At 40.1% G+C, this 25,997-nt stretch overlaps 1 protein-coding gene across 1 annotated transcript in view; it reads left to right on the top strand.

Moving 5' to 3' along the window:
- CPS1 (carbamoyl-phosphate synthase 1) overlaps positions 1-25,997 on the top strand; it is an 87,460-nt gene that overhangs the window by 43,771 nt on the left and 17,692 nt on the right. The window contains exons 22-29 of the mRNA XM_066575629.1: positions 3,471-3,612; positions 11,169-11,234; positions 11,792-11,855; positions 17,947-18,128; positions 21,015-21,209; positions 21,708-21,775; positions 21,866-21,941; positions 24,128-24,205. Of these exons, the coding sequence (XP_066431726.1) occupies positions 3,471-3,612; positions 11,169-11,234; positions 11,792-11,855; positions 17,947-18,128; positions 21,015-21,209; positions 21,708-21,775; positions 21,866-21,941; positions 24,128-24,205 (871 nt within the window). The remainder of the gene's footprint in view (positions 1-3,470; positions 3,613-11,168; positions 11,235-11,791; positions 11,856-17,946; positions 18,129-21,014; positions 21,210-21,707; positions 21,776-21,865; positions 21,942-24,127; positions 24,206-25,997) is intronic.

The following is a 25,997-nucleotide window of genomic DNA, read 5'->3' as shown; positions in this document are numbered from 1 at the left end:
CACTGGAATATCCATTTATTCCTCTGTTGCTGCAGGAGATGAGGCGCTTGGCAGTGACTTATTCTGCTTTCCCCATTGAAAACAGTACACATGCTTGGCTAAGCCTATGTATATATATGGTGAAGTTGAGAGAGAAAGTTGTTGGCCAAATTGCTTGGTTGACCATTATGTTATGTGTATGACTAGCTTTATAAAAAAAAAAAATCAAAAACATTGCTTTGTCTCATGAATCATGATTTTTGAAGGTTGGGGTCAAAATTTGGTGTATACTACAGGAACATAGGGATCTATCCTGCTTTAAATCAACAGAAAGCATGACGGCAGCGGGTTAGTATTTAGTGCAATGTTTTCTTAGGTGAAATTAGGCCTTTTAATGCAAACTGACAATGGCTTAAATACCACTGCCCAAGTATTGTTGATGTCTTTATAGATGCTGTCACAACAACATGGACCCATCAGCAGTACCATGAGGTGTGACATGCAAGAACTCCACCCTTAAGAGAGTATAACCTAAACCTAAAGGGGCTTTCTAGTATTTTTTTTATTGCTGAATTCCTCAGGGTGGGACCCATAAAAGATCATTTTGGGTCTGCCGCCAAGGATCTCCACCGATCTGCTGATCGTTGGAGCCACTGCATGCTTGAACTAGTATAATTTTGCCCCCTAATCTTGAGGATAGGTCATCCAAAGAAAATCCTGGAAAACCAATTTGATAAACTCAATCTTCAGTTAAATACTTGCAAAGTTGTTGTATTTAACAAGAAGCTTACTGGAGAGAATAGGAAAAACGAAATGAGGCTGCAGAGATCTCAATGTGTTCTTCAATGACTAGAGTGTTCCTTCTTCGAGCAGGTCATTGGTTGTTTTAATACACTAATTGTTCCATAAAGACTTTTTAAAGAGGTTTTATAAAAATATAGAAATATGGCTACTTTATTTCAGAAACTGAGCCATTCTTTTCTATTGGCTTTGTGTGCTCATGCACTTTTATATTTATAATGGCAACACTAAGGATCTATTCACTGAAGCAGGTTATTCCACAGCTTAGTCGTGTGATTGCTTTACTTACATTCTATTTCAGCATGTCCAGGCTGCATTGTGGTGGACAAAGGGGTTGTCTTTAAGAAAACCCCTTTTTCCAATATCATGTTTTCTCTGAATTAATATTGGAGGTCCCTTGTTCAGTTTGTTCAGGACCCTCATCTATTAACTAGAACATAGAATGGCTACAAAGAGTGTCTCTTGCCCTGGAGGACTGAGAACTCTGTAATCTTCATTTCCCCTATGGTGGTGTTATAGGAAAATCAACACTTTCTACCTTACAGTGGCTTTACATGGGAGAACTATCTGCTGAAAAAGGGAATGATTTCCATTGCCAGTTGTCCCATTTATACATGGGACCCGACAGGGTACTGAGCAAGAAATCCCTCAGTAGTTGCTAGACACCTTGTTCCAGCTCACTGAAATGAAGCGAATAGTGAGCGAATTAATGCTCAATGTAAACAGGCAGTCATTCATCTATGTACAACTGCCTGTTCACAGTTTATAAAGGCAGTTGGCTGGAAGGTAAGCAGAGCTCCAGTGTGCTCCACTTCTATTCACTGAACGACCCTATTGCTACTGTGTGAACACGAGAAATAAGTCTTGGGATGACTCAGGTGCTTAAAAACTGAATGCTTAGTAGACTTGACTTTATAGAAAACTATACCTCCCCTACTGTATGTGACAACAGCTTACTGTTAAAGAAATCACAGGTTACAAAAAAATCTCGCACTCCGAAGTGTGTGGTTTACATGCAAAGTAAAATATATAGAGAGAGTATGAACTTACTTCATTGAGGGGTTTGTGATGACCAACGAACCTCCTCAAAAAATCCAGGTTAGCCTTCAAAATAAATGGATGTTCCATCCAGATTTCTTTTAGGAGAGTAGATGCTCTTCCATTCTTTATTACCAATGCATTAGGACAGTAAAGTACAGTCTGGGTATAGGCGAGTGTGTGAGGGAACTTCCGGAACCAATGAACCACCTACACTAGCGATAAGCCCTTACAGTTCTGTGCTTGATAAAGGAGGCAGGCATGATATAAAGACCTCAAATGCGTTGCACTTTTCCTACTGTACTTTACTGACCTTATGTATTTGGAATAAAGAATGGAAGAGCATCTACTCTTCTAAAAGAAATATGGATGGAACGTGCATTAATTTTGAAGGCTAACTTGGATTTTTGAGGAGGTGCGTCAGTCTTCACAAACCCCTCAACAAAGTAAGTTCAAACTCTACATGTATTTTTTACTTTGCGTGTAAACCACACACTTCGGAGCATGGGATTTTTTTTTAACCTGTCATTTCCTTGATTCTGCGGCCAATGCACAGACATGCCTTAGGCATTCCCTAGACGCTGTCGTGGCCATTTTCGATATTGATAGGGATTCACTGGTGGAGTGGACAACCATAATTGTAGCTATAGGTGAAGAAGGATCAGCGGTGTGCCAGCCTGTCCATTGATAGACTGCTCACACCGGGTGCGTCTAATTTAATCTATACATAACCTATAATCATCTTTTGTGCCATCCTCAATCTAATTGTGCCCCTTATATTATTTACATTCTATGCCATAAGACTGAATTTTGTCTTGTTTTGATCATTCAGTAATTTTTTGGACTTGCTTATCTGGACTGATTTTCATTATTTTTTTACATGCATTATTAATCATATGAAACAACTCAGAACCCTATATCATGACAATATTTAACTTAATATATTCCATTGATGAATAGCCGTTTACATGTTCTAATTGAGCCATAATTGAAGTCTAAACCCAGTCCGCACATATTCTACAACATCAAAGTTTGTTTCTGGCAGTGATATATCTCCATAAGATGTATAATTGATATAGTTCTGGGTATTTAAGGCTGGGCATAAAATATCTTTAGTGATGTTTGTTTAAAGCTGAAGGAAGTCTCGGTGGGACGTTGCCAGGCGTACATTGTAGCATGGCCTGTGTACCCTCTATGGATGATTAGCCGTGTCACAAATCCAGGCGATGAAAAGGACAAGGATGCGTGAGGGACACTGAATTGTGTCTGGGTGATTGGGATGCGTCACACACACGTCCATTGCCTTCCTTCGTTCCCTCTGCTCCTTCTGACAGGTGAAAACTTACTCATTAGGAGGAATTTTATTCATTCTCCTTTTATCATGTATTATTGAACACGGCATATAAGGAGTGCAGGAACTTTCAAAGAGGAGCAGGATGAAATCTTAAGCAAACATCAAGCATGTTTGAAATAAATGAATAAAAGCTGCCTTGCTTTATAAAACAGTGAAAATATCCCTCCGTAGTATATAATATTCAATGTAAAAAATATAGGCTTCATGGTGAGATTATAATTAATCTATGAATTAAGGTCATTATGGGGCAGGATGGTATGGAATGCAGTCTGAAGATTTCTTTTATGTTTTACTTTAGTGAATCTGTACCAGAAGATACATTGCGTCGTGCCAAGCAAATTGGGTTCTCTGATCGGTATATTGGGAAGTGCCTGGGGCTGACTGAAGCTCAAACCAGAGAGCTTAGGGTGAACAAAAATGTCAAGCCATGGGTCAAGCAGGTATGTATTCTTTCCATGCCGAATCACGTGTGTAATGGAAAACCAAGGGTTGCCACTTCCTAGTATGTAAATATGTGCAGAGGAACAAAATATGATAGCCCAACATTGTGGAATACATGGACTAAAAAAATAAGTTATCATTGATAATGTCACGGTCAAGTCTAGCTCGTCTGTCTAAAAGGTCACAGTGGTCGGATTCGACACTGGTTACTCTACTTGGTGGAGTCTTTAAGAGCACCTGGTCTGGACCTTTGCTTTCCTCTTGGAGGATAGGACCTGGGTGCAAGGAGCCTTCTGGTTACGTCCACACAGCAACCGATGCCTGAATGGGCAGATGGGAAAAGCATAAACCATTGTAAGCCAGGGATAAATACTGGGTATACAGAATATACGTACAAACCAAATCAGAAGGCTAAATCCAGCTCAGAACATCAAAGAAGCACTACAGGTCTAAGCCAATCTGGCAGTCCAGAGTCACATATTAATAATAGAAGAGAGGGTTAATCCAGAAGACGGACCAAAGTAAGCTGGGTCAGGTATCCAGAAAACAATCCAATAAATCGCACTAAGGGAATGTCCACATAGAGCGGATTTGCCGTGAATTTTTCATGTGGACCGTCTACATGGAAGATCTGCAGCATTTACAGTAGTAGCAGCATGAATGAGATTTTCAAAATTTCGTTCACATGCTACAGAAAAAATCTGCACAAAATCCGCGTACCAATTGACATGTAGTGTGGAACTTAGGGGTCCTCCTCTCCGTTTTTGAGCCTGATGAATGTGCATTCTGAGAGCATTTAACACCCGGAATCCTCCCTCCTTGGATGTAAATGTTGCAACAAGGACTCCAAAATTCCGAGAGATAGTACAAGTAAAATGGGAGCAAAGTATTGTTCACCAAAGTGTATTGCATGAAAACATTTATACAAGCTTTAGTCTGGTTACATCGAGTATCAAGGGTCCCGCAGCAGGGCTAAGGGTCATATAACCTGAAGGACACGGAGGACATTACTAAAAAACAAAAACAAATATCTAACATTTACAACCCTGTGAAGACAGATTACATTAACACAATATTTACACACTGGAATTGAACAGGAAAAATTGGATGTGGACAGGAATTTCAATGATCTCCGAGCTTATATTAGAATGCAAGAGAGGAAGATTTCAGCATAAAACAAGAACCATGACACCACGGTCATACTTTGAAGACGCTGGTTGTCACATCAGGAAAAAAACGCAAAGATTTCTTATACATTATTTTTTAATCTCTTTGAACTTGTCAATACAGTTTCTTGACAGTAGTAAAACAGGAAGCTTCAGAAACTCCGCAATTAGTTTGAAAGAACAGGCTTGTCTTTATTTCCTAAGTATTAGTATTCGTATGTACAGGACGTGGGTCCTAAAGAATCACATATCTTAGCAGTAACAACCTATGGGTTACAATTAGAGATGAGCGAGTAGTGCCTTAGCCGAGTATCTCCCCGCTCGTCTCTAAAGATTCGGGGGCCGGCGCGGGTGACAGGTGAGTTGGGGGGGGGGGGGGGGGGGGAGAGAGTGGGAGAGAGAGATCTCCCCTCCGTTCCTCCCCGCTCTCCCCCGCTGCTCCCCGCCCCCCCCCCGCCGGCCCCCGAATCTTTAGAGACGAGCGGGGAGATACTCAGCTAAGGCACTACTCGCTCGAGTAATGTGCCTTAGCGAGTATACTCGCTCATCTCTAGTTACAATGCAGCAAAGCCCATGAAATAGTTTCATCAAGATAGTTGATCAAAAACACAATTATTTTGTTTGCTTAACCCCTTAAGGACCAGACATTTTTTAAGGATTTTACCCTTGTGGTGGATTTACTGCCCTATTTTTTTCCTTTAGCTATCAAAATAATTTTTGCTACATTTTGTTTTCGTGACATATAGGGCTACTTTTTAAATATCTTTTTCACTGACTTTTTCAGGTTTTTTTTAGTTTTATTGGTGGTAAAAAGCTAAAACAAAAGAATTTTTTTTTACCATTTCTAGTAATTTTTTTTTAAATTAGTATATTTACGCTGAAATAAAGTATGGGAACGGGTTCCTCATTTTGTTTTGGATGTCTTGATATATAATATGCATGATTATAGGGCGCATATAGGGACGGTTTTGGTTGGCGCCGGCTTAGGGTTATTTTCTTTCTTATGTATGTATAGTTGTTTTATTCTGGTATTTTGTTTTACTTGTGTATGTAATTATGTTTTTTACTATCTATGTCCTACATGATGTCATATAAGACCTCTGGGGGACATTCACATGTTTTTTTTTTATTATTTGACACTTTCCCACTGTAGTTGGGGCATCCATAGGAGTCCCAGTTACAGGGAGAAACATCCTCTGTAGTGTCGTTAGTCACTGGCAGAGGTGATCAGGGTCTAGTACCACCCTCCAGCTCTGCTATAGCATGGAATCCTGGCAGTCACGTGACCCCCAGGCTCCGTAGTGGAAGTTACATTTCCACTTTCACTTTTTAGTACATAGCGGTCATTGAGCGCTGTGTACTCGGGGAAGGAGGAGGCAGAAAGGGTTAAAAACCCCTCCTGCCTCCTCCTCCTGGTTATCAGCTGTTACTAATAGCTTACAACCCATCCTGTCTCTTCAGATTGATTGCAGAAGCAAGAGGTTTTAATCCCCACCATAATTTTACATATGGCTGGGCTTAAAGCCCGGGACCATGCGCCGTATATTTACAGTGCCTGGTCCTAAATGGGTTAAATATAGTGGAATATTCAACCACTAAAGTGGTTCAATAACTATGATGCGGTAAATGATACTGTGACATTGTAACTATATTAAAATTAGATGGGAGGACAGAGCTGAAAGATTTCGGGGGCTTTGATTTGGTGCCTCAGTAAAGATTAGTGTTGAGAGGACCGAAACACTCAAACCCTGATTTGGGTTGAACATTACCAAAAGTTCTGTTTCTTGCCAAACCAAACCTTGGGTGGTTTAGCTCTACTGAACTTGCAAAAATTTATCTCCTTCTTCTATTTCCTTCTTTTAAAAAGAAGGGAAAAGAAAGAAAAAGAAAAAATATTCTTTCTCCTTATTCTTCATTTTTCCTTTTCCTCCATTTTTGTCCTTTTTCTTCATTAATTCTACGTTAAAAACAGCTCAAAAGTACTTAAAGGGGTTGTCTCGCGAAAGCAAGTGGGGTTAAGCACTTCTGTATGGCCATATTAATGCACTTTGTAATATACATCGTGCATTAAATATGAGCCATACAGAAGTTATTCACTTACCTGCTCCGTTGCTGGCGTCCCCGTTGCCATGGCTCCGTCTAACTTCGGTGTCTTCTTGCTTTTTTAGACGCGCTTGCGCAGATCTATCTTCTCCATTCGGCTCGTCTCGGCATCACCGGCATTTTGGCTCCGCCCCCTTGTACGCGTCATCGCGAAGCTCCGCCCCCGTCACATGTGCCGATTCCAGCCAATCAGAGGCTTAACCCCACTTGCTTTCGCGAGACAACCCCTTTAAATACACTCTCAGGCCTTAGTCACACGGGCACTTTTTCCCGCGATTTGCGGATCGCATGATGGAAATCGCGCGACCAGGGCCGAAAAATCGCCCGAAAAAACTGCTCCTAGCCGCGTTTCAATAGAAACGGGCCGGAGCAGTGCAGCGCTGTCCAGCGCATTGAATTTAATGGAGCCGGCAATACAGCCAGCTACATTGAAAGCAATGCGCTGCGGGCGATCTCACGATTAATTTTCGGGAAGGGCTTAAATATATAAGCCCTTCCCTGCAATTCATCCAGAAATGTGTAAAAATAAAAAAAAAATATATACTCACCTGGTCCCGGCAGACGTAGTTCAGCCACTGCCAGCGGCAGTTCTCCTGAACTGCTCTCTGTAGTATTCAGCAGCCGGGGATTTAAAATCCCCTCCTGCTGAATGAACTGCCTCTGATTGGTCACAGCCTGACCAATCAGAGGCAGCTCTCACTCACACCCATTCATGAATTCATGAATGGGTGAGTGAGTGCTGCCTCTGATTGGCTCAGCACAGGGACCAATCAGGGGCAGCTCTCAGCTGTCATTCAGAGAATTCATGAATGGGTGTGAGTGAGAGCTGCCTCTAATTGGTGAGGCTGTGACCAATCAGAGGCAGCTCATTCAGCAAGCGGGGATTATAAATCCCTGGCTGCTGAATACTACAGAGAGCAGTTCAGGAGAACTGCCGCCGGCCGCGGCTGAACTCCGTCTGCCGGGACCAGGTGAGTGTATATATATATTTTTTGTTTTTACACATTTCTGGATGAATTGCAGGGAAGGGCTTATATGTTTAAGCCCTTCCCGAAAATTCATCCCGCGATCGCCGGCAGCCCATTGCTTTCAATGGAGCTGGCTGTATTGCCGACTCCATTGAATTCAATGGGCAAACATCATTCTTCTCTGCCACAGCTGTTACAGAATGATTTGTCTACTATATGTTCTCAATGGGGTCGGCGCTGCTGCCGCCGGCCCCATTGAGCGCATATAGAGAAGAGAACAGGAATCGCAGATAGGTGCGATCTGCGATTTCTGTTCTATAATTTATCGGACGAGCGCATAAAAAGCGCTCATATGTCCGATACCATTGCAAAGCAATGGTTTTATAAAATCGCCAGACGCATGCGCATGCGCAAATCGCGCGAAAAAACGCCCGTCTGTCTGAGCGCTTTAAAAGACCTAATGTTATACATGGCTTTTATAGCTCTTAGTGTTATACACCAGTTTTAGGGGCAGTGATGAAGTTCTGATTCAATTCAAACTACTTTGGACTGAACCAAACTCTTTACAGAAATTCAGTGAACTTGCCAACTAAACTTTTCAAAAGTTCACTCAACACTAATGAAGATCCTTCAAAGCCAGACGTGAGCAGACCAGTTTGTAAAGTTGAAGTTTCTCAATAAGTTTTAGCCAGCAAATTGAAGATCATTTTATATCCATAATAGAAATAAAGCACCATTATAAGAGGGGGCACACGCCCTAAGAGGGCATAAATGGTATCTCAGCTTGTGTTTCACCTATTTCCTTCTCGTTTCTAGATGATCTGGAGATGTGAGATAAGATTCTGCACTCATGTACAAACCGGGGATGTAATCTTTCATTTAGTTGCTACTGTTTAGGGGTGTATCCAGAAATTTGTACTGAATGGTGTCCAGAAAGCCCAGCGATAGGGAGGTGCTGTATGTAGCAGCAAACATAGTTGAAAACTCCAATTTTTTTTAAAATTGCTATTAGAGATGAGCGAGCATACTCGGAAAGGACAAATACTCGAGCGAGTATCGTCCTTTTCAAGTACCTCCCTGCTCGTCCGCAAAGATTCTGGTGCCGGCGGGGGGGGGGGGGGGGGGGGGGGGGGGCGGGATAGAGCGGTGGGGAACGGGGGTAAGATCTCTCTCTCCCACCCCCATTCCCCTGCTCACTCCTGCAACCCACCGCTCACCCCCGCCGGCACCCGAATCTTTGCGGACGAGCAGGGAGGTACACGAAAAGGACGATACTCGCTTGAGTATTTGTCCTTACCGAGTATGCTTGCTCATCTCTAATTGCTATGCTATGTAAGTACCCTGATGACAGTGAAGTTGCAGTGGGCCCTAGGTCTACTTCATCCTCAAAGGTGGACACAACACAGTATCACATGGATTTCATGGCACATCATGAAGTCACATTTGCCATACCCACATTAGGGGCCTAAACAGGATAAAATGTTTTTTTTCCCTAGATTTTTCCTTTAAGAACATAGTTAAAAACATCCACTTTTCTTCCAGTTTGAGGATGACATTTTATAACTTTATAAATCTATAAAAATCTAACTTCTAGAATCCTCTTACTGCTTAAACCAATCACCTTTCTAGACAAAAGCACAAATGGAGAATTCTGATTGGCTTGCATGATATTACTACTAAAATCTTGATATATTTATATGATTTGATAGATTAACCTGCTTTTGTCAGACAATTTCATTTTCCATCTTCATCATTCCTTATTTCACCCACAAAGCAATTTCTATGCTGCTCTTTGAGAGCTCCCATTGAAACGGTGGCGTTCCGCTGAAGTGGCAATTAAACTGTATATAAAAACCTGTAATCACGAAGCATCAGGAGCTGACCTGGTTTAAACGTGCAGCATCTGGCTCTAAAAACCTAGCCTTGCAGCCTTCTCCCGAGGTGCTAACATTGTTTTATGGGCTAATACTTTATTTTAAGTGCCCCATCATTACCAAAGTAATTCTGCATTCATTGCATGCTCCTCTATTTTAATGAAGTTACTTGGTATGCGTCGTTGTAACACAGATGCATTTGTACGCTTGATCCTGTCATTTGCCATGAGGTAATAGAATCCTGGTTTGAGCTAATTAATGCTGCACTGTTTCATTGCTGGATGGTTAGCCAAAGACAAGGTGGTATAGCCTAAGGCCCATCACAGTGCCTGTTTTCCATAGCTTCTTGGGTTTAGAATAGCAGTGTCATGGCTATTAATATGTAGAAGATTGATTTAATGGGACATTATCATTGAAATTATTCATAATCATCTGTTATTTATATAGTATAGTATATGTATATAGTACTAGCATATCCCACAGCTGGCCTTTTCAACACAGCACTAGAAAAAGGACCGCTATATAAATGGGCCGGATGAACAAATACATTACAGCCCCATATTACCGTGTTTCCCCGAAAATAAGACAGTGTCTTATATAAATTTTTGTTCAAAAAGGTTTAACTTTTTTACATGTATAGCTGCCTGGACACTATTTAAATTAACTTTTTTAAATTAACTGTTAGCAGGGCTTAATTTTGGAGTAGGGCTTATATTTCAAGCATCCTCAAAAAGCCTGAAAAATCATTTTGCATCCTCAAAAATTCTGGAAAATCACGATATGTCTTATTTTCAGGGTATGTCTTATTTTCAGGGAAACAGGTATTATATAAACACCAACGTGTTTTTATTAAAATGATTGTGAATGTTTTGAGATATTATTGAATTTATAGTGCCTATGTTGTAAGTGCATTTTATGTTGCCCAATACTTGCTATTTTTCATTAGTTGTGCATAATAAAATTTAATTTGTGTTTAAGGTTTTGTAGAACGCAAAGAGGACACCATGGAAAGTTTTAAATAAGTGTCATATAAGTTCTATATCAATATTGCATTCAGTAGGGTTAGGCTGTATTCACATCTGTGTTCGGGGATTCTGTTCTCCTGCTCTGTTATAGGAGCAGGAAAGGGGAATCCCCTGCTGAACTGACCCGTTTTGTGATGAAACCAAATGGGGTAGAACAGACCCCATTGATTATAAAGAGGTTTGTTTAGTTTCTCTTCAGCCATCTGGCATTTTACCATCGAAAAGGTCATTTATGCAGGACTTTTTTGTCCCACATTTCATGCTAGATCTGTGACGGAAGCGCCGAATGAAGATGTGAACATAGCCTTAAAGTGGCATTTATGCAGTGTATTTTTGGGATGCCCCTGTGTAAACCCAACAACATTCAAGTGTCCGATTGTTCAATCTTAATTAAAATTGTATCTGTTTTTATTCTACAGATTGATACATTGGCTGCTGAATATCCCGCAGTAACAAACTACCTCTACCTTACCTATAACGGACAGGTACTACAGGAGATCTGCTGCTCTGACTTTCCCATCTGTAGGCTGATAGTTTATGACTAACTCAATAGTATGAAATAGGCTTACCGCTAACAATCTGCTGCTGGCAATCTACATGAGTCTGTTCAAAGGCTACCTAGTCAGTGACCACTAAGTATTTTTAACACAAAGTTCACTATTTTGTACATTATTCTCACTTATACTGCTAGTTTTAGCCAAATGAGCTACAGCCATAAGTGTTCTAACCCATAGGGGCAATATTGGCAAATCTCTAATACCTTCTAATTACCTTCTAGAATTACTTGATTGAGATATTGAAGAACACTTGAACTTTATTTCCATAAAAAACACAAAAGCGTCTAGAGCGTGTGTTCTACAAGAATAATGTTCACACGTATGGGTATCCATTACACCTTTGGGTTCACTATTTATAAATGTAATAGAATCATAAGGTTTGATGAGACATTTCCGAGGAGCTGTACTGACTACCCTTCAATATTTGTTTTTTATGATCCATATATCTTTGCTATGGTTAATGCTTTTACTCATTTCTTCTCCAGGAGCATGACATAAAGTTTGATGACCATGGAATGATGGTTCTAGGCTGTGGCCCGTATCATATAGGTACTGTCTAAGTCCTGTCGTCCTCTTGTGTCTATAATACAAGTAGTTAATAAAAAAAACACAAGTAGATAAATGGGACTGCAAATGAGGATAACATCAGTTGAAGACATACAGTATGCAACATAACGCTATTAGAAAGAACTAATGCATTCAATTTTGTAACAGATTCCAAACTTTGAAATGGAAGTTCATCAGGCATCACTTTCTGTAAATTAGGCATTTCTTTACTCTGAACCACAACAAACAATGGACTTGTTTTATGTATTGCCCAATTATTTTAACATAATTGGGCAATACAAAAACACAGGACAAACTTTGATATTTTCACCATCACAGCAAGTTTTAAATGCAGGCATTTTGTAAATTGTATCAAAATGCAAATATGTTAAGTCCCTGATACTAATCATATGGAAAGCACCAACAATTACATTAGGGGTCACTTTATATGAGTAAAGTAGTAATATGAAACCATGTTTAAAAATATGAAATCAAATATAATGTAATGATACAGACTTGACATAGAAATTAGGATATCTTACATGAGTTGTGCCATCCAGACAACCCCTTCTTTAAATAAAGAGCGAAAAGAATAGTGTGTATATTGTAAAACATGGAGAAACATCAAATATTATGAAAACAGTAAAATATTTAGTGTGCACACAACAAATATGCTTAAAAACACTTAAAAATAGCACTAGCAGGGCTACATAATACAAGCTCCTTCTATCTGTCACATCAGGTATGAGTGGTTTGCACTACCAGGGATCAGAAGTTTCATATCCGAATACAGAATTAAACTGGTGGCTAGTTATATAGATTTTTTTGCACTGACTAATAATAGTACTGAGTATAATGAGTTACAGAGAACTACATGAACATGTTAACTTGAACCACCCAAACCGAACCGGTCTCTCAAGATGAGCACCTGCTCTGGTAAGGGCAACTCCACTATGGGAGATAGGCTGGAAACCAGTATGAGACTATCGGGCAACTACTACACTTAGCACTAACCTAGAGACTAAATAGACCAAAAGTAGAAAGCTGACTAAAACATTACTTCTGGAAACTAGAATAACTGTGAACTAGAGAAAAATTTGGCACAGTGTCTGGCCAGTACACAAACAGTACAACTGGTGCCAAGAGCTAAGGGGCTGGTTTATGTAACTTACAATTAGGAATGATGGACTGATTCTATCAAAGGACAACCCAGCCGGCCTGAATGACAATGCATTTGCTATAAGACACATAGTCCAAGATGATGTGTTGATGTCACCCCAGACCCAGCAGAGAACAAGGAAGTCACAGCACTGTTGGCACAGTGATACTACCTCCGCCTCACACAAAAATAGACAACCTGCTAAAGCTAAAATATAAAGCCTACAGTGGTATAAATAAACCTCAGATAAATGTCCAAAGGCGTTTCCACATACAGATTAATGAATAGGCAAAAATATTGCAACAATCAATACAGAATGCATCCAGCAGTACAACATATACCCTTGTTATAGTATGGTCCTTTAGTTTAATGAAGGAAATGAGGGAAACAGACCCCTGTGTATCACCATAGTTGTGGCTTCCTCAGGGGTTTAAAGATCTATGTGAAGAACTGTGTTTGTTCTGTTCTGCACTATTTTCATAACATTCGATAATTTGACAATTTTTGGCAATTTACACACTATTCTTTTCTGCCTTTAGTTTGTTCCCATAGCAATCATCTTATCATTTTGGAAGCTGTGGGTGGCAGCACATTGTTCTCTAGCATCAAATTTCGACTAAAATTCAAATTGGGTTGTGCTAAGGACTACAGGAAGGGGGGTCTTCTCTGAAGTTTTTTTCTACTTTAGCTAATAATGGAGGATTCTTAACAGTGGACTCCCCCCTATGATTTCCATATGCACTAACAGCATATATGGAGAGGGATTTTACGCTTAGGACGACTCCTTTAAACTTTTGATGCTTTTACTGTCTGATATGTGCCCCTATAACACTCGAATAAAAGGTAATGATTTAATTAATTGTGTCTCTCATTTAGAAACAAACAGAGATGGATCAACATTGGGGGGTAATAGGCTGAACTGGATTGACATGTCTTTTGTCAGCCTTACATACTATGTTGTTATGCTAGGTCACTGGTGGTTTTTTAACTGGAGAACCATAACAAGGCGTTGGATGAAAGAAGTATTAAATGAGGCACTTGTTCAGATGGGAATTGGGCTATCTAGTCCTAAATGTAATACATACCTTTAATATTTTTTGGAAGTTTGGATCTCCTACAGAGTTCTATAATGCTAAGTCAAGTGTTATCTATATTGTTTCCCTTTTTTGACTTTTTGTAAGAACACTTCTCAAAAGGTGAACACTTTCTTACAATGCTTATTCATTATGTGGAGTTCTCCTGCTCTAATGACTTTTTACATAACTAATTATTTTTAGCACAACTGTAGCTTCAGAATGGTTCCACCCCCCCCCCCCCCCCCTTGTTGATCCAGAGGAAGGAAAAAGAAAAAAAAGCAATGAAGCAGAAGCCCATTTAGGCATTTTGGGGGAAACAAAATTCCTTCCAGACACCATCATGGCAGTCAGAATAATCCCTGGATCAACGTTTTTAAAGTTACTACCTAACTCTAAGACCTGGATCAACAACCCCGCTGGTTATTTAATGTCTATATCCTATAATATCCTTCCGCACTAGAAAGACATCTAGTCCCCTCTTAAAGTCATCTATCGATTTTGTCATCACCACTTCCTCAGACAGAGAGTTCTACAGTCTCACTGCTCTTACAGTAAAGAACCCACTTCTGTGTTGGTAATGAAACCTGCTTTCTTCTAGATGTAGCAGATGCCCTCTCGTTACCGTTGCAGTCCAGGGTATAAACAGATCATGGGAGAGATCCTTGTATTGTCCCCTCATGTATTTATACATGGTTATTTGGTCGCCCCTTAGCCGTCTTTTTTCCAGGGTAAATAATCCCAATTTTGATAGCCTCTCTGGGTATTCCAGTCCTCTCATTCTGTTTATTAACTTAGTTGCCCTTCTTTGAACCCCATCAAGCACTGCAACATCTTTCCTGAGCACCGGTGACCAGAACTGTACACAGAATTCCATGTGAGGCCTGACAAGTGCCTTATATAGTGGGAGGATAATGTTCCCGTCCCTCGCCCCTATACCTCTTTTAATGCACCCCAAGACTTTATTTGCTTTTGCAGCAGTTGACTTAATAATAGGGCAGAGTATAATTTGTGTAGTGCAGCACTCTGAACACTCCTGATTTCCACATCTAAACTCTTAAAGGGAACCAGTCATCCCCTCTGAGCATCATAAAATAAGTTATGGTATAGTACAAGTCATGATACTTTTGGACCATGTCCCAAGGAGTCGAGGGATTTACTTTTTATACTCACCTGGTTCCCTGTTCCCACATAGTCACTACACAGACAGTACAGCGGTCTCATCTCTGCCGGCCGTACACACAGACTCCCATAGAGAACAATGGAAGTGTGTGCGAACAGCCTGCAAAAATGAGTATATGTGGTTTAGGCAAATTAGTGGTGAGACTTTCCTACCCTTTTTTGCAGTTTCTAAGAATAGGAGATATGATCCAGTTAACTACATTATTTTGCAATCAGGTGTATAGAAGCACTTCTGTAGTATATCCAAGCATTAAAAACACTTTCTTATGCTTTATATATATCGTAATACATAAATTAAACTATGCACTGACTTGCTTATTTGAGATAGTTGCTAGATAAAGTGTTGCCTAACTACCAGCACTTGCTAGCTTCACCAGAGGACTTCCTAGTTCTTTTTCCTAGTTGGTTGGTTAGTTAGGGGCAGGGACATAACTCTGCAGATGCAAAAGTTGCAGATGGACTGGAAATTGGTGCTTGACCCCATTACTTTTAATCAAACATGATGGTTACAGGACTTTGGTACACATTTTGCATTGAGGTTCATGAGTTTCCAGTTACATGCCTGTTTAGGGTAATTAGTGGCTAGATTGATCTAAACTCATGCTTTTTTAAAAAAAAAAAAAAAAGAGTACAATTAATGGATCTAAGTTTCGAAAATAAGAAGCTAAGTATAAGAAATCTTTCAGGACCGCTATCAGCAATACCCACCCTTTTATTAAGTCTGTCTGTGTTTTAAGCCGAGAATGTAAGGGAAATGAATTCAATGGTCAGCAGTGACACAGTCGAGCCTTGGGGTCTACAACAACATGACATTGGTACCTTGCAAATTAATAAACTATATTCTAATGAATACTATTTCACATAATATAATATCTGCTGCCCTACATGTAGACTCAGAAGAATCACATTATAATTCAAAAGATTATAAGATTTCCAGGCAAAAAATAAATGTCATTAACTTTTAATAAGTGAGATAACTCTCACAGTAGACTAATCTGTGCTTGCCGACAAAAGAGTTTTAACCTCACTGATTCATGAAAAGCTTCCATTCTTGGGCTCTATTTCCCATTTATACAGATAATTGTCTAGGGCTCCTCAACCCTTAATGAGACACATTTTCAGGCACTAGTGAGACACAGTTATGAGCAGACAATGAACAGACATCTGGATAAACACACCAACTCTGCATGCACAGGTGGTGGAAGCATTTGTGCCGGTTAACCCTCTCGGTTAAGATGAATAGAACAATGTTTTTTAATATCAGGAAGCAAAAACTCCCTATTGCTCTATGGCAAGACATTAGAATACTTAAATCATTTTTGTACTTTTATTTAGTTAGTTAGAAGTATAGTTTGAAGCTCTTGTAGCCCTGATGCAACTGCGACAGTTGGTCTATTATGTAACTGGTAGCTATTTCTGTAGGTCATAATTGGATAACTATCTGGTCAGTGGGAGTCTGATTGGCCACCACCAATCACAAGAACAGGGGTCCTATATCGCCCTGTGTGATTGGACCAGTGGCCAATCATGCACACAGCCACTACACTCATTGCTATGGGACTGCTGGAGATGAGATAACCAAGCACTTGAACTCGGCTATCTGCGGCAATCCATTGAAATGAATGGAGCAGCAACACGAATGTTCGAGCGCTGCTCCATTCATATGATGACTTTTGAGACCCTTGTTTTCATGATCTTGGGGGTCCCAGCAGTTGCGCCCCTCACCAATCAGATAGTTATTTCCTATCCATAGGGGATCATTTTCAATTTTGGCACAATCCCTTTAAGATGTATATTCAGAATTATTCTTGAATGAACTTTTCAAAAGTTCAGTTCAGCTGGTTCATCGAATTTTGACAAAACATTTGGTCCTAATTAGTTCAAACCGAATAGGAACTTTACCAATACCCTTAAAAATTGGTGTATAAAATTGGTAGTGGTCGTCTTGTGGCTCAGTGGTTAGCATTGTTGTCTTACATCACTGGGGTCCTAGGCTCTAATCTGCCCAACGATGACATTTGCATGGAGTTTGTAAGTTCTCTCTGTGTTTGTGCGGGTTTCCTCCCAAACTCCAAAAACATACTAATATATGAATATAGATTGTGAGCCCCAATGTGAACAGAAAATATCAAGTGGTGTAAAGCGTTGTGTAATATACATGTGCTGTATAAATAAAGGTTATTGGTATGAAACAGAGAGAGAACATACAAACTCAATGTAGATGTTGTCAGATGTGAACCTAAGACCTCAGTGCTACAAGGCAACAGTGTTGACTTTTAGTGGGTTTGGCCAGGATGAACCTCTCAAGGTTCAGGTTGGCTCTGAACCAAACTTTTAGCAAAGTTCTACTACCAGAAACAGGGTTCAACTGATTCGGTTCGCTGAACACTATCCAGAATGTTCATCTCTATAGTGATAGCTATCTCTTGTGCGATCACACTACTGTGGTAATAGCATGATATGCTCTGCCCCTTCTTACTAACAATCATAGCGCTATTGAAAGACCTTATGATTCTCTAAAAATAGGGTTCACTTGCAACCTTAGCAATCCTATATAGCTGCTTCTTAATTCCAGTCTGACAATGTACGTCTAATAAAGCTACAGACTATGTGAACAAGTTTAGATCGCTAATCTTATACTTATTTCTGTAAACTTACACTTCCTTTCTGCATTGTATAGGCAGCAGTGTCGAGTTTGATTGGTGTGCAGTTTCCAGTATCCGTACTCTACGCCAGCTCGGCAAGAGGACTGTAGTCGTGAACTGCAACCCAGAGACTGTCAGCACAGATTTTGATGAATGTGACAAACTTTACTTTGAGGAGCTGTCACATGAACGGATTTTGGATGTATTCCAACAAGAAGTGAGTGACTCATGTTACATTATTTTGAAAGTTTAAGCTTAGACTTTTGGTAACATGAAAATGTAATGTCATTAATTTTAGAGCTTAGTGAGTGTTAAAGAATATACATGCTATCTAGATCTATATGAGGCCGGTCATCTTCTAGTTGTATATAGCTCAATGACTAATAATAATCTAATCAGTTCTCATATTATCATTATCCATGATTTTAGTCCCTAGAGATCATGAATTCTATATAATCATTAAAGGGGATGTGCCAAGATTGAAAGTTATCCCCTATCGAAGTTGAAGGATAAGTATCTGATCGGTAGGAGTCTGACCACTGGGGCCCATACTGAATCTGAGAATGGAGACCAGGGACCAGAAGGTCCCTGCATAAATGAAGGGACTGTCAAGCAAGCACACCGCCACTCCATTCATTTCATTGGGGCTGCTGGAAATAGCTGAATTCAAGCCCTCGGCTATCTGTAAGAGTCCCATTGAAATTAATGGAGTGGTGGTGCACATACTCGACCACCATTCTATTCATGCAAAGAGCTTTGGTTCCCCCCATTCTTTGGATCAGTGGGGATCTCTTTGTTGAGCTCCCACTGATCAGATACTCATCCTCTATTCTGTGCATAGGGGATAACTTTCAAGATTGGCAACCCCCACCCCCCCAACCCTAACATACAGTGTATGGCATATAGAAAACATATATATTCTAATCATTATTACAAAAAAATGATATATTTTCCTTCCAAAAGTCAGAATTATGAGAAGTGAAGTCAAAACTGTGACATAAAGATATAATTATTAGATGAAGAAAAAAAGTTTACATTTTAACACAAAGTTAAAAAGATGAGTTTTCAGATATAAAATCACAACTATGAAAAAATAGTATTTAAAGGGGTTGTCCCGCGGCAGCAAGTGGGGTTATACACTTCTGTATGGCCATATTAATGCACTTTGTAATGTACATTGTGCATTAATTATGAGCCATACAGAAGTTATTCACTTACCTGTTCCGTTGCTGGCGTCCCCGTCTCCATGGTGCCGTCTAATCTTCAGCGTCTAATCGCCCGATTAGACGCGCTTGCGCAGTCCGGTCTTCTCCCTTCTGAATGGGGCCGCTCGTGCCAGAGAGCGGCTCCTCGTAGCTCCGCCCCGTCACGTGTGCCGATTCCAGCCAGTCAGGAGGCTGGAATCGGCAATGGACCGCACAGAAGACCTGCGGTCCACCGAGGGTGAAGATCCCGGCGGCCATCTTCACAAGGTAAGTAAGAAGTCACCGGAGCGCGGGGATTCGGGTAAGTACTACCCGTTTTTTTTTTTTAAACGTCTGCATCGGGTTTGTCTCGCGCCGAACGGGGGGGACTATTGAAAAAAAAAAAAAACCCGTTTCGGCGCGGAACAACCCCTTTAATTATAATTATGAACTAAAAATAAAAACAATATATTGCCTTTATACAAAAGAGTTTTAAGCTTGATCGGTCAGCTCTCTTGATTTGTCTATTTTAGTAAATACCTTGGCTTAGAACTCTGTATTGTGCCATTCCTTTGTTATTCCATAACCTAAGGTTGGGTGTTACCACTTTGGGGAAATGGTGGGTCTCTACACAGTCTGACACTGTCCAATCAGTACTGACAGTATGTTACTTGTAGGCCATATGCTATTGACAAGGATAATGCTAACACCCAGTTGCCAATTTACTGATAAATATTCAGGAGGAATAGCCGAGAAATAGCACAACATGGAGTTCTAAGAAAAGACCCTCCGGCATTATTATTTCATGGGGACTATATGTATTTACTAAAATAGACATGTCAGCTAATAGGTCCCTTTTTTCTCCAGGAATAACTTCATGGGACTGTAAAATTTGCCATTTAATAACTGTTTCAGTTGGGTAGCTTCATAACTCACTGAGCTAAGATAACATAAGTTATTACCAGTAAATCTATGAAGAACGAAAGATAATGCGTAATAACAGGATAAATGGCAATCTCCCTTGTTACAAGTACAAACTTAGCAGAGTTACAAATTATATTGGTCAAGGCTTATGCCCACTACCGTATTATGTCTCTGTACAACCAGTGACTCTCAACTTTTAAAGAACAATAGAAAATCATAATTATTATCTGATTCCTACTTTACAAGCAGCTGGAAAAAGGATAAAATAGGTCAGCACTTCCCAATAGAAATCTATAGGTGCACGTTAAACCATGGCTGCAACATACAATAGAAGCAGAAAGCAGCAACAGCTCGCAAAATACATTTACTATCAGAGGTATACATACCTATAATCAATACTCTAACCACATTAAATAATGCACGGTTCTTGGTATATAATTTGATCAAATCATATTGGTCCATCTACCAACATCCAATGGCGCCCAGGATGTGAGTCCTCATACCAGGAGAATAGGTGCTTATGCTGTGGCCTCTGATTGGCTGCAGCCTTCAACTGACTTCTGTTGACGAAGGAGAAAGTTACCCAAGACATCCCAGGTGAATGAACAGAGGGCGGTAAGGTCAAGTAAGACTATAGTGTCCAATGCTCCTCTATATGAAACATAGTTCATACATGCACCTTATGCTTTATTGATAGGAGCTGGAATATAGTTGGCATTGTGAAATAAGTTATACATGAACTCTTTGTTTAATGTATCATAAATACAGAATTGGAAAAAGTTATACTATATGTTAAAAATCAAAGACATTAATATCATCAGCACCTCATTCGGCAGGGAATAAGTTGTAGAGATTCTAAACATATAAGCATTCTATAAACCTCTATAAACATTTTCTAATATACAGGATTACATAAAATGTTGTATTATTGACAGGGGCACAAAATATATAGTAAAAAAGGTTATATGACACAAGTTTATTTTATTTATCACTAGCAATGTGATGGCTGCATCATCTCAGTAGGAGGGCAGATACCCAACAATTTGGCAGTGCCTCTCTCCAAGAGCGGAGTGAAGATCATGGGCACCAGCCCCTTGCAGATTGATAGGGCTGAAGACCGTTCCATATTCTCTGCTGTCCTGGATGAGCTTCAGATCGCCCAAGCACCATGGAAAGCAGTTAACTCTCTGGTAACACCAATATTTCTAATATAATGTACTGATTGGCTATGTATCTAGTTTCATTGGAGCTAATCTAATATCTCTGTGTGAAATTAAAGCGGTGTACCCATCTTGGCCAAACATGGTCAAGGTGTAAACACTGGTGAATACGAGGTGGTCAGACTTAGCTATGCTATTTCTGTAATACCCATAAAAATCAATGGGAGTTATGCAAACTACGCTGTTTTCACAGCTCTGGAGTTACTGAAACAATTTAGCTTGCATTGTTTGTATAACTCCCATTGGCTTCTATTGCACTTACGAAAACAGCCAAGTGGCCGGCACTTGGCTGTTTCTGCCTTTCTGACCACCTCTGGCTGGACTGGAACAGGAGATAGATGCAAGTTCCAGGGGTGGGAACCGCAAATGTCAGACTCTTATGGCATATCCTGTAGATATTCCATAAGAGAGAAGGGAAGACCCATTAAAGCCTGTATTATTTATAATATAATTGTTTTGCCTTCCTAGGATGATGCTCTGCAGTTTACAAAGGCTGTTGGTTACCCATGCTTACTACGTCCTTCCTATGTGCTCAGGTAATTCTGTAATAGTCAAATACAATACAGCTTTCCTGCAATAGTAATACAAGTTCTTAAACACTGTATATATTTTTCTTGTACTTTTAGTGGTTCAGCAATGAATGTTGTGCATGGAGATGAAGAACTGAAGAACTTCCTAGCTGAAGCCACACGAGTGTCACAAGTAATAAAACGAATTTCATCAAAAAGTTCAGTTTGTTCCGAATTACTTCAAACCGAACTGTGGCGGTGATGATCCTTTTAATAGATTTAGCTCAGTGGTTAGCACTGTTGTATTAGGTTCAAATCTCACCAAGGAGAACATCTGCATAGAGTTTTACAAAGTTCATGCAAATGTTGTCCGTGGTCTGATTTGAACCTAGGACCTCAGCATTGCAAGGCAATGGTGGTGGTCCTTCAATGGATGTGGCTCATTGGTAACACTGTTGCCTTACAGAGCTGGGGTCCTAGGTTTACATTTGACCAAAGATAACATCTGCATGAAGTTTTACAAAGTCCATGCAGATGTTGTCCTTGTTCAGATTGGAACCTAGGGCAACAATGCCATCCAATGAGCCACATCTATTAAAGGATCACCACCACCATGCTCTTAGACAGTGTTCAATACTGATTTAGTTTTTTTAAATAAACTTCTGGTTAGGCTGAAAAGAACCGCCTGAAGTTTGCGTACTCTCCAATAAGAACTGCTAAATTTACATGCATTGAGTGGGTGCATAAAATTAAAATTAGGGCCCATTCTTTTCTTAGCCTGTTACTTGTCAATTTACGTGTTAAAGGTTTTTTTTTTATAGATTTTTTACAATTATCCAGGTGGCAAAATATGTATAGAAATAGAAGTAACAGTATTCACCTTTAACAGTCACACAGCTCGAGTGCTGCCACTTTGGCTTTCTCCGGTCTGCTTCCGGGAACTCCTACAGCGGTCACATGCCATTCATGCACACCTGATCACTGAGTCCAGTGATTGGCTGCAACAATCTAGTAAATGGTGAATGTGACAGCTCCAGGAGCTTTCAGGGCGGGATCTGAGGGAATGGAGCCGCAGCACGGCAGCTGAGGGACTTTTAAAAAGTGAGTTCTGTTTTTCCTTCTTTCTTTTTTTAAGTACAGTTATCTGCCCCCTAGAACATTTTTTTTAAATATTGGAAAACCCCTTTAAATATGTATTTTATAATCTTATTTAGGTTACCACTAGAGATGAGCGAATCTACTCGGTTCGGGTGTTTTACAACTCAAGCACCGCTTTTTCCGAGTAACTCACTACTCGGACAAAAAGATTCAGGGGCCGTCGGGGGTGAGCGGGGGGTTGCATAGGGGAGTGGGGGGGGGGGGGGAGAGAGAGCTCCCCCCTGTTCCCTATTTCCCTATTGCTACCTCCTGCTCCACCACACTGCCCCCCGCCCCCCGGCGCCCCCCGAATCTTTTCGGCCGAGTAGTGAGTTACTCGGAAAAAGCGGTACTCGAGTTCAAAAACACCCGAACCGAATAGGTTCGCTCACCTCATAGGCTTTAGTGGTAACAGTAGAATATTGGGATTCCCTGCAGCTTCCCTCATCTGTATTTAGATCACTTCTGCTTGAAGTAGAAGCAATTGGCCTAATGACAGTACAGCAGGGTAACCGGTATTTTATTGTCATCATTAAATCATTAAGGTTATTATGGTAGCCGAGGTAGAGAAACCTCATATACATGTCAGGTCATGTCAAGTCAGAAATAAATATATATAGAGTCAGGAGAAATAGATATATAAGCTTAGTTGCAGAAGCATAAGAATATTTAAACCATATACAGTACATGAAAATAATACTAGAAAATACCTTGAAGTTCCCAAAATGTGTGAATGGTTTGTACTGATATATCTTCGCCTAAAACGGTTATATATAATTCATAATCAACTGGCAGCGAAAGATTCACATTTTGCCAGCTCTTAGGGTAATGTTCCTTGTCTTCATATTACGATTCTTCTTGGCATGAGTAGGGGGTTTTATGTATTTAAAGAACATCCTGTGAAGTTTAACCTCAGAAGATGAAAGTGTCTTTAAACACTCTCAACGTGGTTAGGAGGAAGAGAAGTATTTATGTGGAGACAGGTTTGATCTGAGAAAGACTTATAGTGAGTGATGCAAGCTCTTAACTACAGGAGATTGACAAGATCAACTATCAGAACATCTGAGAAAGGAGATGGCAGTTTTCCCAAGGAACGTTCGGGTACTTGAATTTTACAGCCATATAGGCCTTTAAATAGTGTTTTAGCAAGAGTGCTATATATTCTTATATTTCTTATCCAGACTGCATAGATTTTTCTACGTCAAGTAGAAGATTAAACTTTCTTTGAATATTATCTTACAGGAGCACCCAGTGGTGATCACCAAGTTCATTCAAGGAGCACGAGAAGTGGAGATGGATGCTGTTGGAAAAGAAGGCCGAGTAAGGAGTTATGCTTATCTTGGAGTAGTTATCAAAAAAAGAAGATATTTATATTTTTCAGATTCTTTCAGTAGCTTTTTTTTCTTTCACTTAATAGTAGTAGTAGTGTGACAACTGAGCATTAGGACTACCATGAATTCATTGCCATAATTAACTCAAAGGTTGACCATGGTGGTAATTTTGTGTCCCAGTTTTAATAGGAGGAGCAGAGCTGGGGGTCAAACTGCAGATCTGAAAACTCTTTGTTTGGTGGGATTCACTTGTGACAATACAATCACCTACAGAACAGGGGCTGTGTACCAAAAATGTGCATCAGAGAACTCTTTCATAAAAATATGAGGACTGAGGACTTAGAACTATAACTAAGGGTTGACATCAGGTTAAAGTAAATTACCCCCCTGGCACCCTGCAGGCATTGTGATCAGTACTAAGGGGCCACATTTTAAGAGAAGCTATATTACAAAATTCTGTTAGGTTAGTAATATTTTTTTAAAACCTATTTTAATTATGTTCAGGGGCAGATTAGCATATGGTGTGGGACTTCCACCAACTTGGGGACCTTGTCTGACAGATGGAGACAAATGCATTGGGCTCTCTCTTTTAAAGTCTAAAGAAAATCAAAGGTTCTGGAAAGGGCAATTAGCATATGGTACTACCTCTCCTATATGTGGCTGCCATATCAGGTCAAGTGTGTTTGTGGCCAAAGAAAAGAGACGGAGGCTCTATCAATCTTAATCCAAACCTGATTATGTTAGTATAAAATGCTATCAAACTGGTTCTGACTCTTAATAGACCTACTTAAAGAGGACCCGAAAGCTCTTCTCACATGACTATTTTAGTAAATATTTGTCTTCTTCATGAAATAATTTTGAAGCATCTTTTCTTACAACTCTGCATTGTGCCGTTCACCTGTTATTCCTCCTAGAAATTTATAAATAAAGGGACACTGGGGTTTTACCAATTGGGTGTGTCCTATACAATCTGATATTATCCAATTAGTGTCACCAGTGTTAGCTGATGTAGGTCACATCTTTTGTTGAAAAGGTAACTCCCAGTTGTCAACTTATTTATAATTAGTAACTGTCATGTATGGTACAACTAGGTAGAATTACCGGAAGTGACAAGTTCCAGATCAGAACATGGAGTCAAACCGGTGGGCAGGTAACCTGGATCTTTAGGGTCAAGCAAAGAGGACTGTTAGTAAACTGCAACTAGGAATTGTGAAAATGCTGACCTAATTTACCAGAAATGCCCAAACTGGACTGGGCCCTCAAGCAGAGCACCTGTCCCAAAAGGCCAAGACTACTGTAGGAGAGAAGCTGAGAACTAGTTTGAGGCACATTGGCAACATCTAGCACTAAACACTAATCCAATAGAACTACTGAACGCACGTTCACCGAGCACTATAACATAGAACACACTGACACATCATGATGACCAGTACACAGTACGTACAACCAGCACCCCTTGCACCAAAGGGATAGTTAAAATACCCTACATGGAAACTTATAGGCTAACTTGGTTGAAAGACAACCCAGCCAGCCTATCAGCAATTGAACCAATGGAAGATGTTATTTCCTCAGTGTCCAGCACAGCATAACACTGCGCATGATCCACCTAGGTAATCACATGGTTCAGGGCTGTTGTATTGATGAACCCGTACCCGCAATCCAGAAGTCACAGCGCAGTCGGTGCCATGACCGTAAGGGGGAATAACAGATGAACGTCACAATGTAGAGTTATGAGAAAACATGCTCCAGAATTGCCATTGCATGGGGAATACAAGTACATA

The sequence above is a fragment of the Eleutherodactylus coqui genome, chromosome 8 (genome assembly GCF_035609145.1).
Source record: "Eleutherodactylus coqui strain aEleCoq1 chromosome 8, aEleCoq1.hap1, whole genome shotgun sequence".
Classification (NCBI taxonomy): Eukaryota; Metazoa; Chordata; class Amphibia; order Anura; family Eleutherodactylidae; genus Eleutherodactylus; species Eleutherodactylus coqui.
The sequence above is the reverse complement of the archived record's forward strand: the minus strand, read 5'-3'. Positions and strand labels throughout refer to the sequence as shown.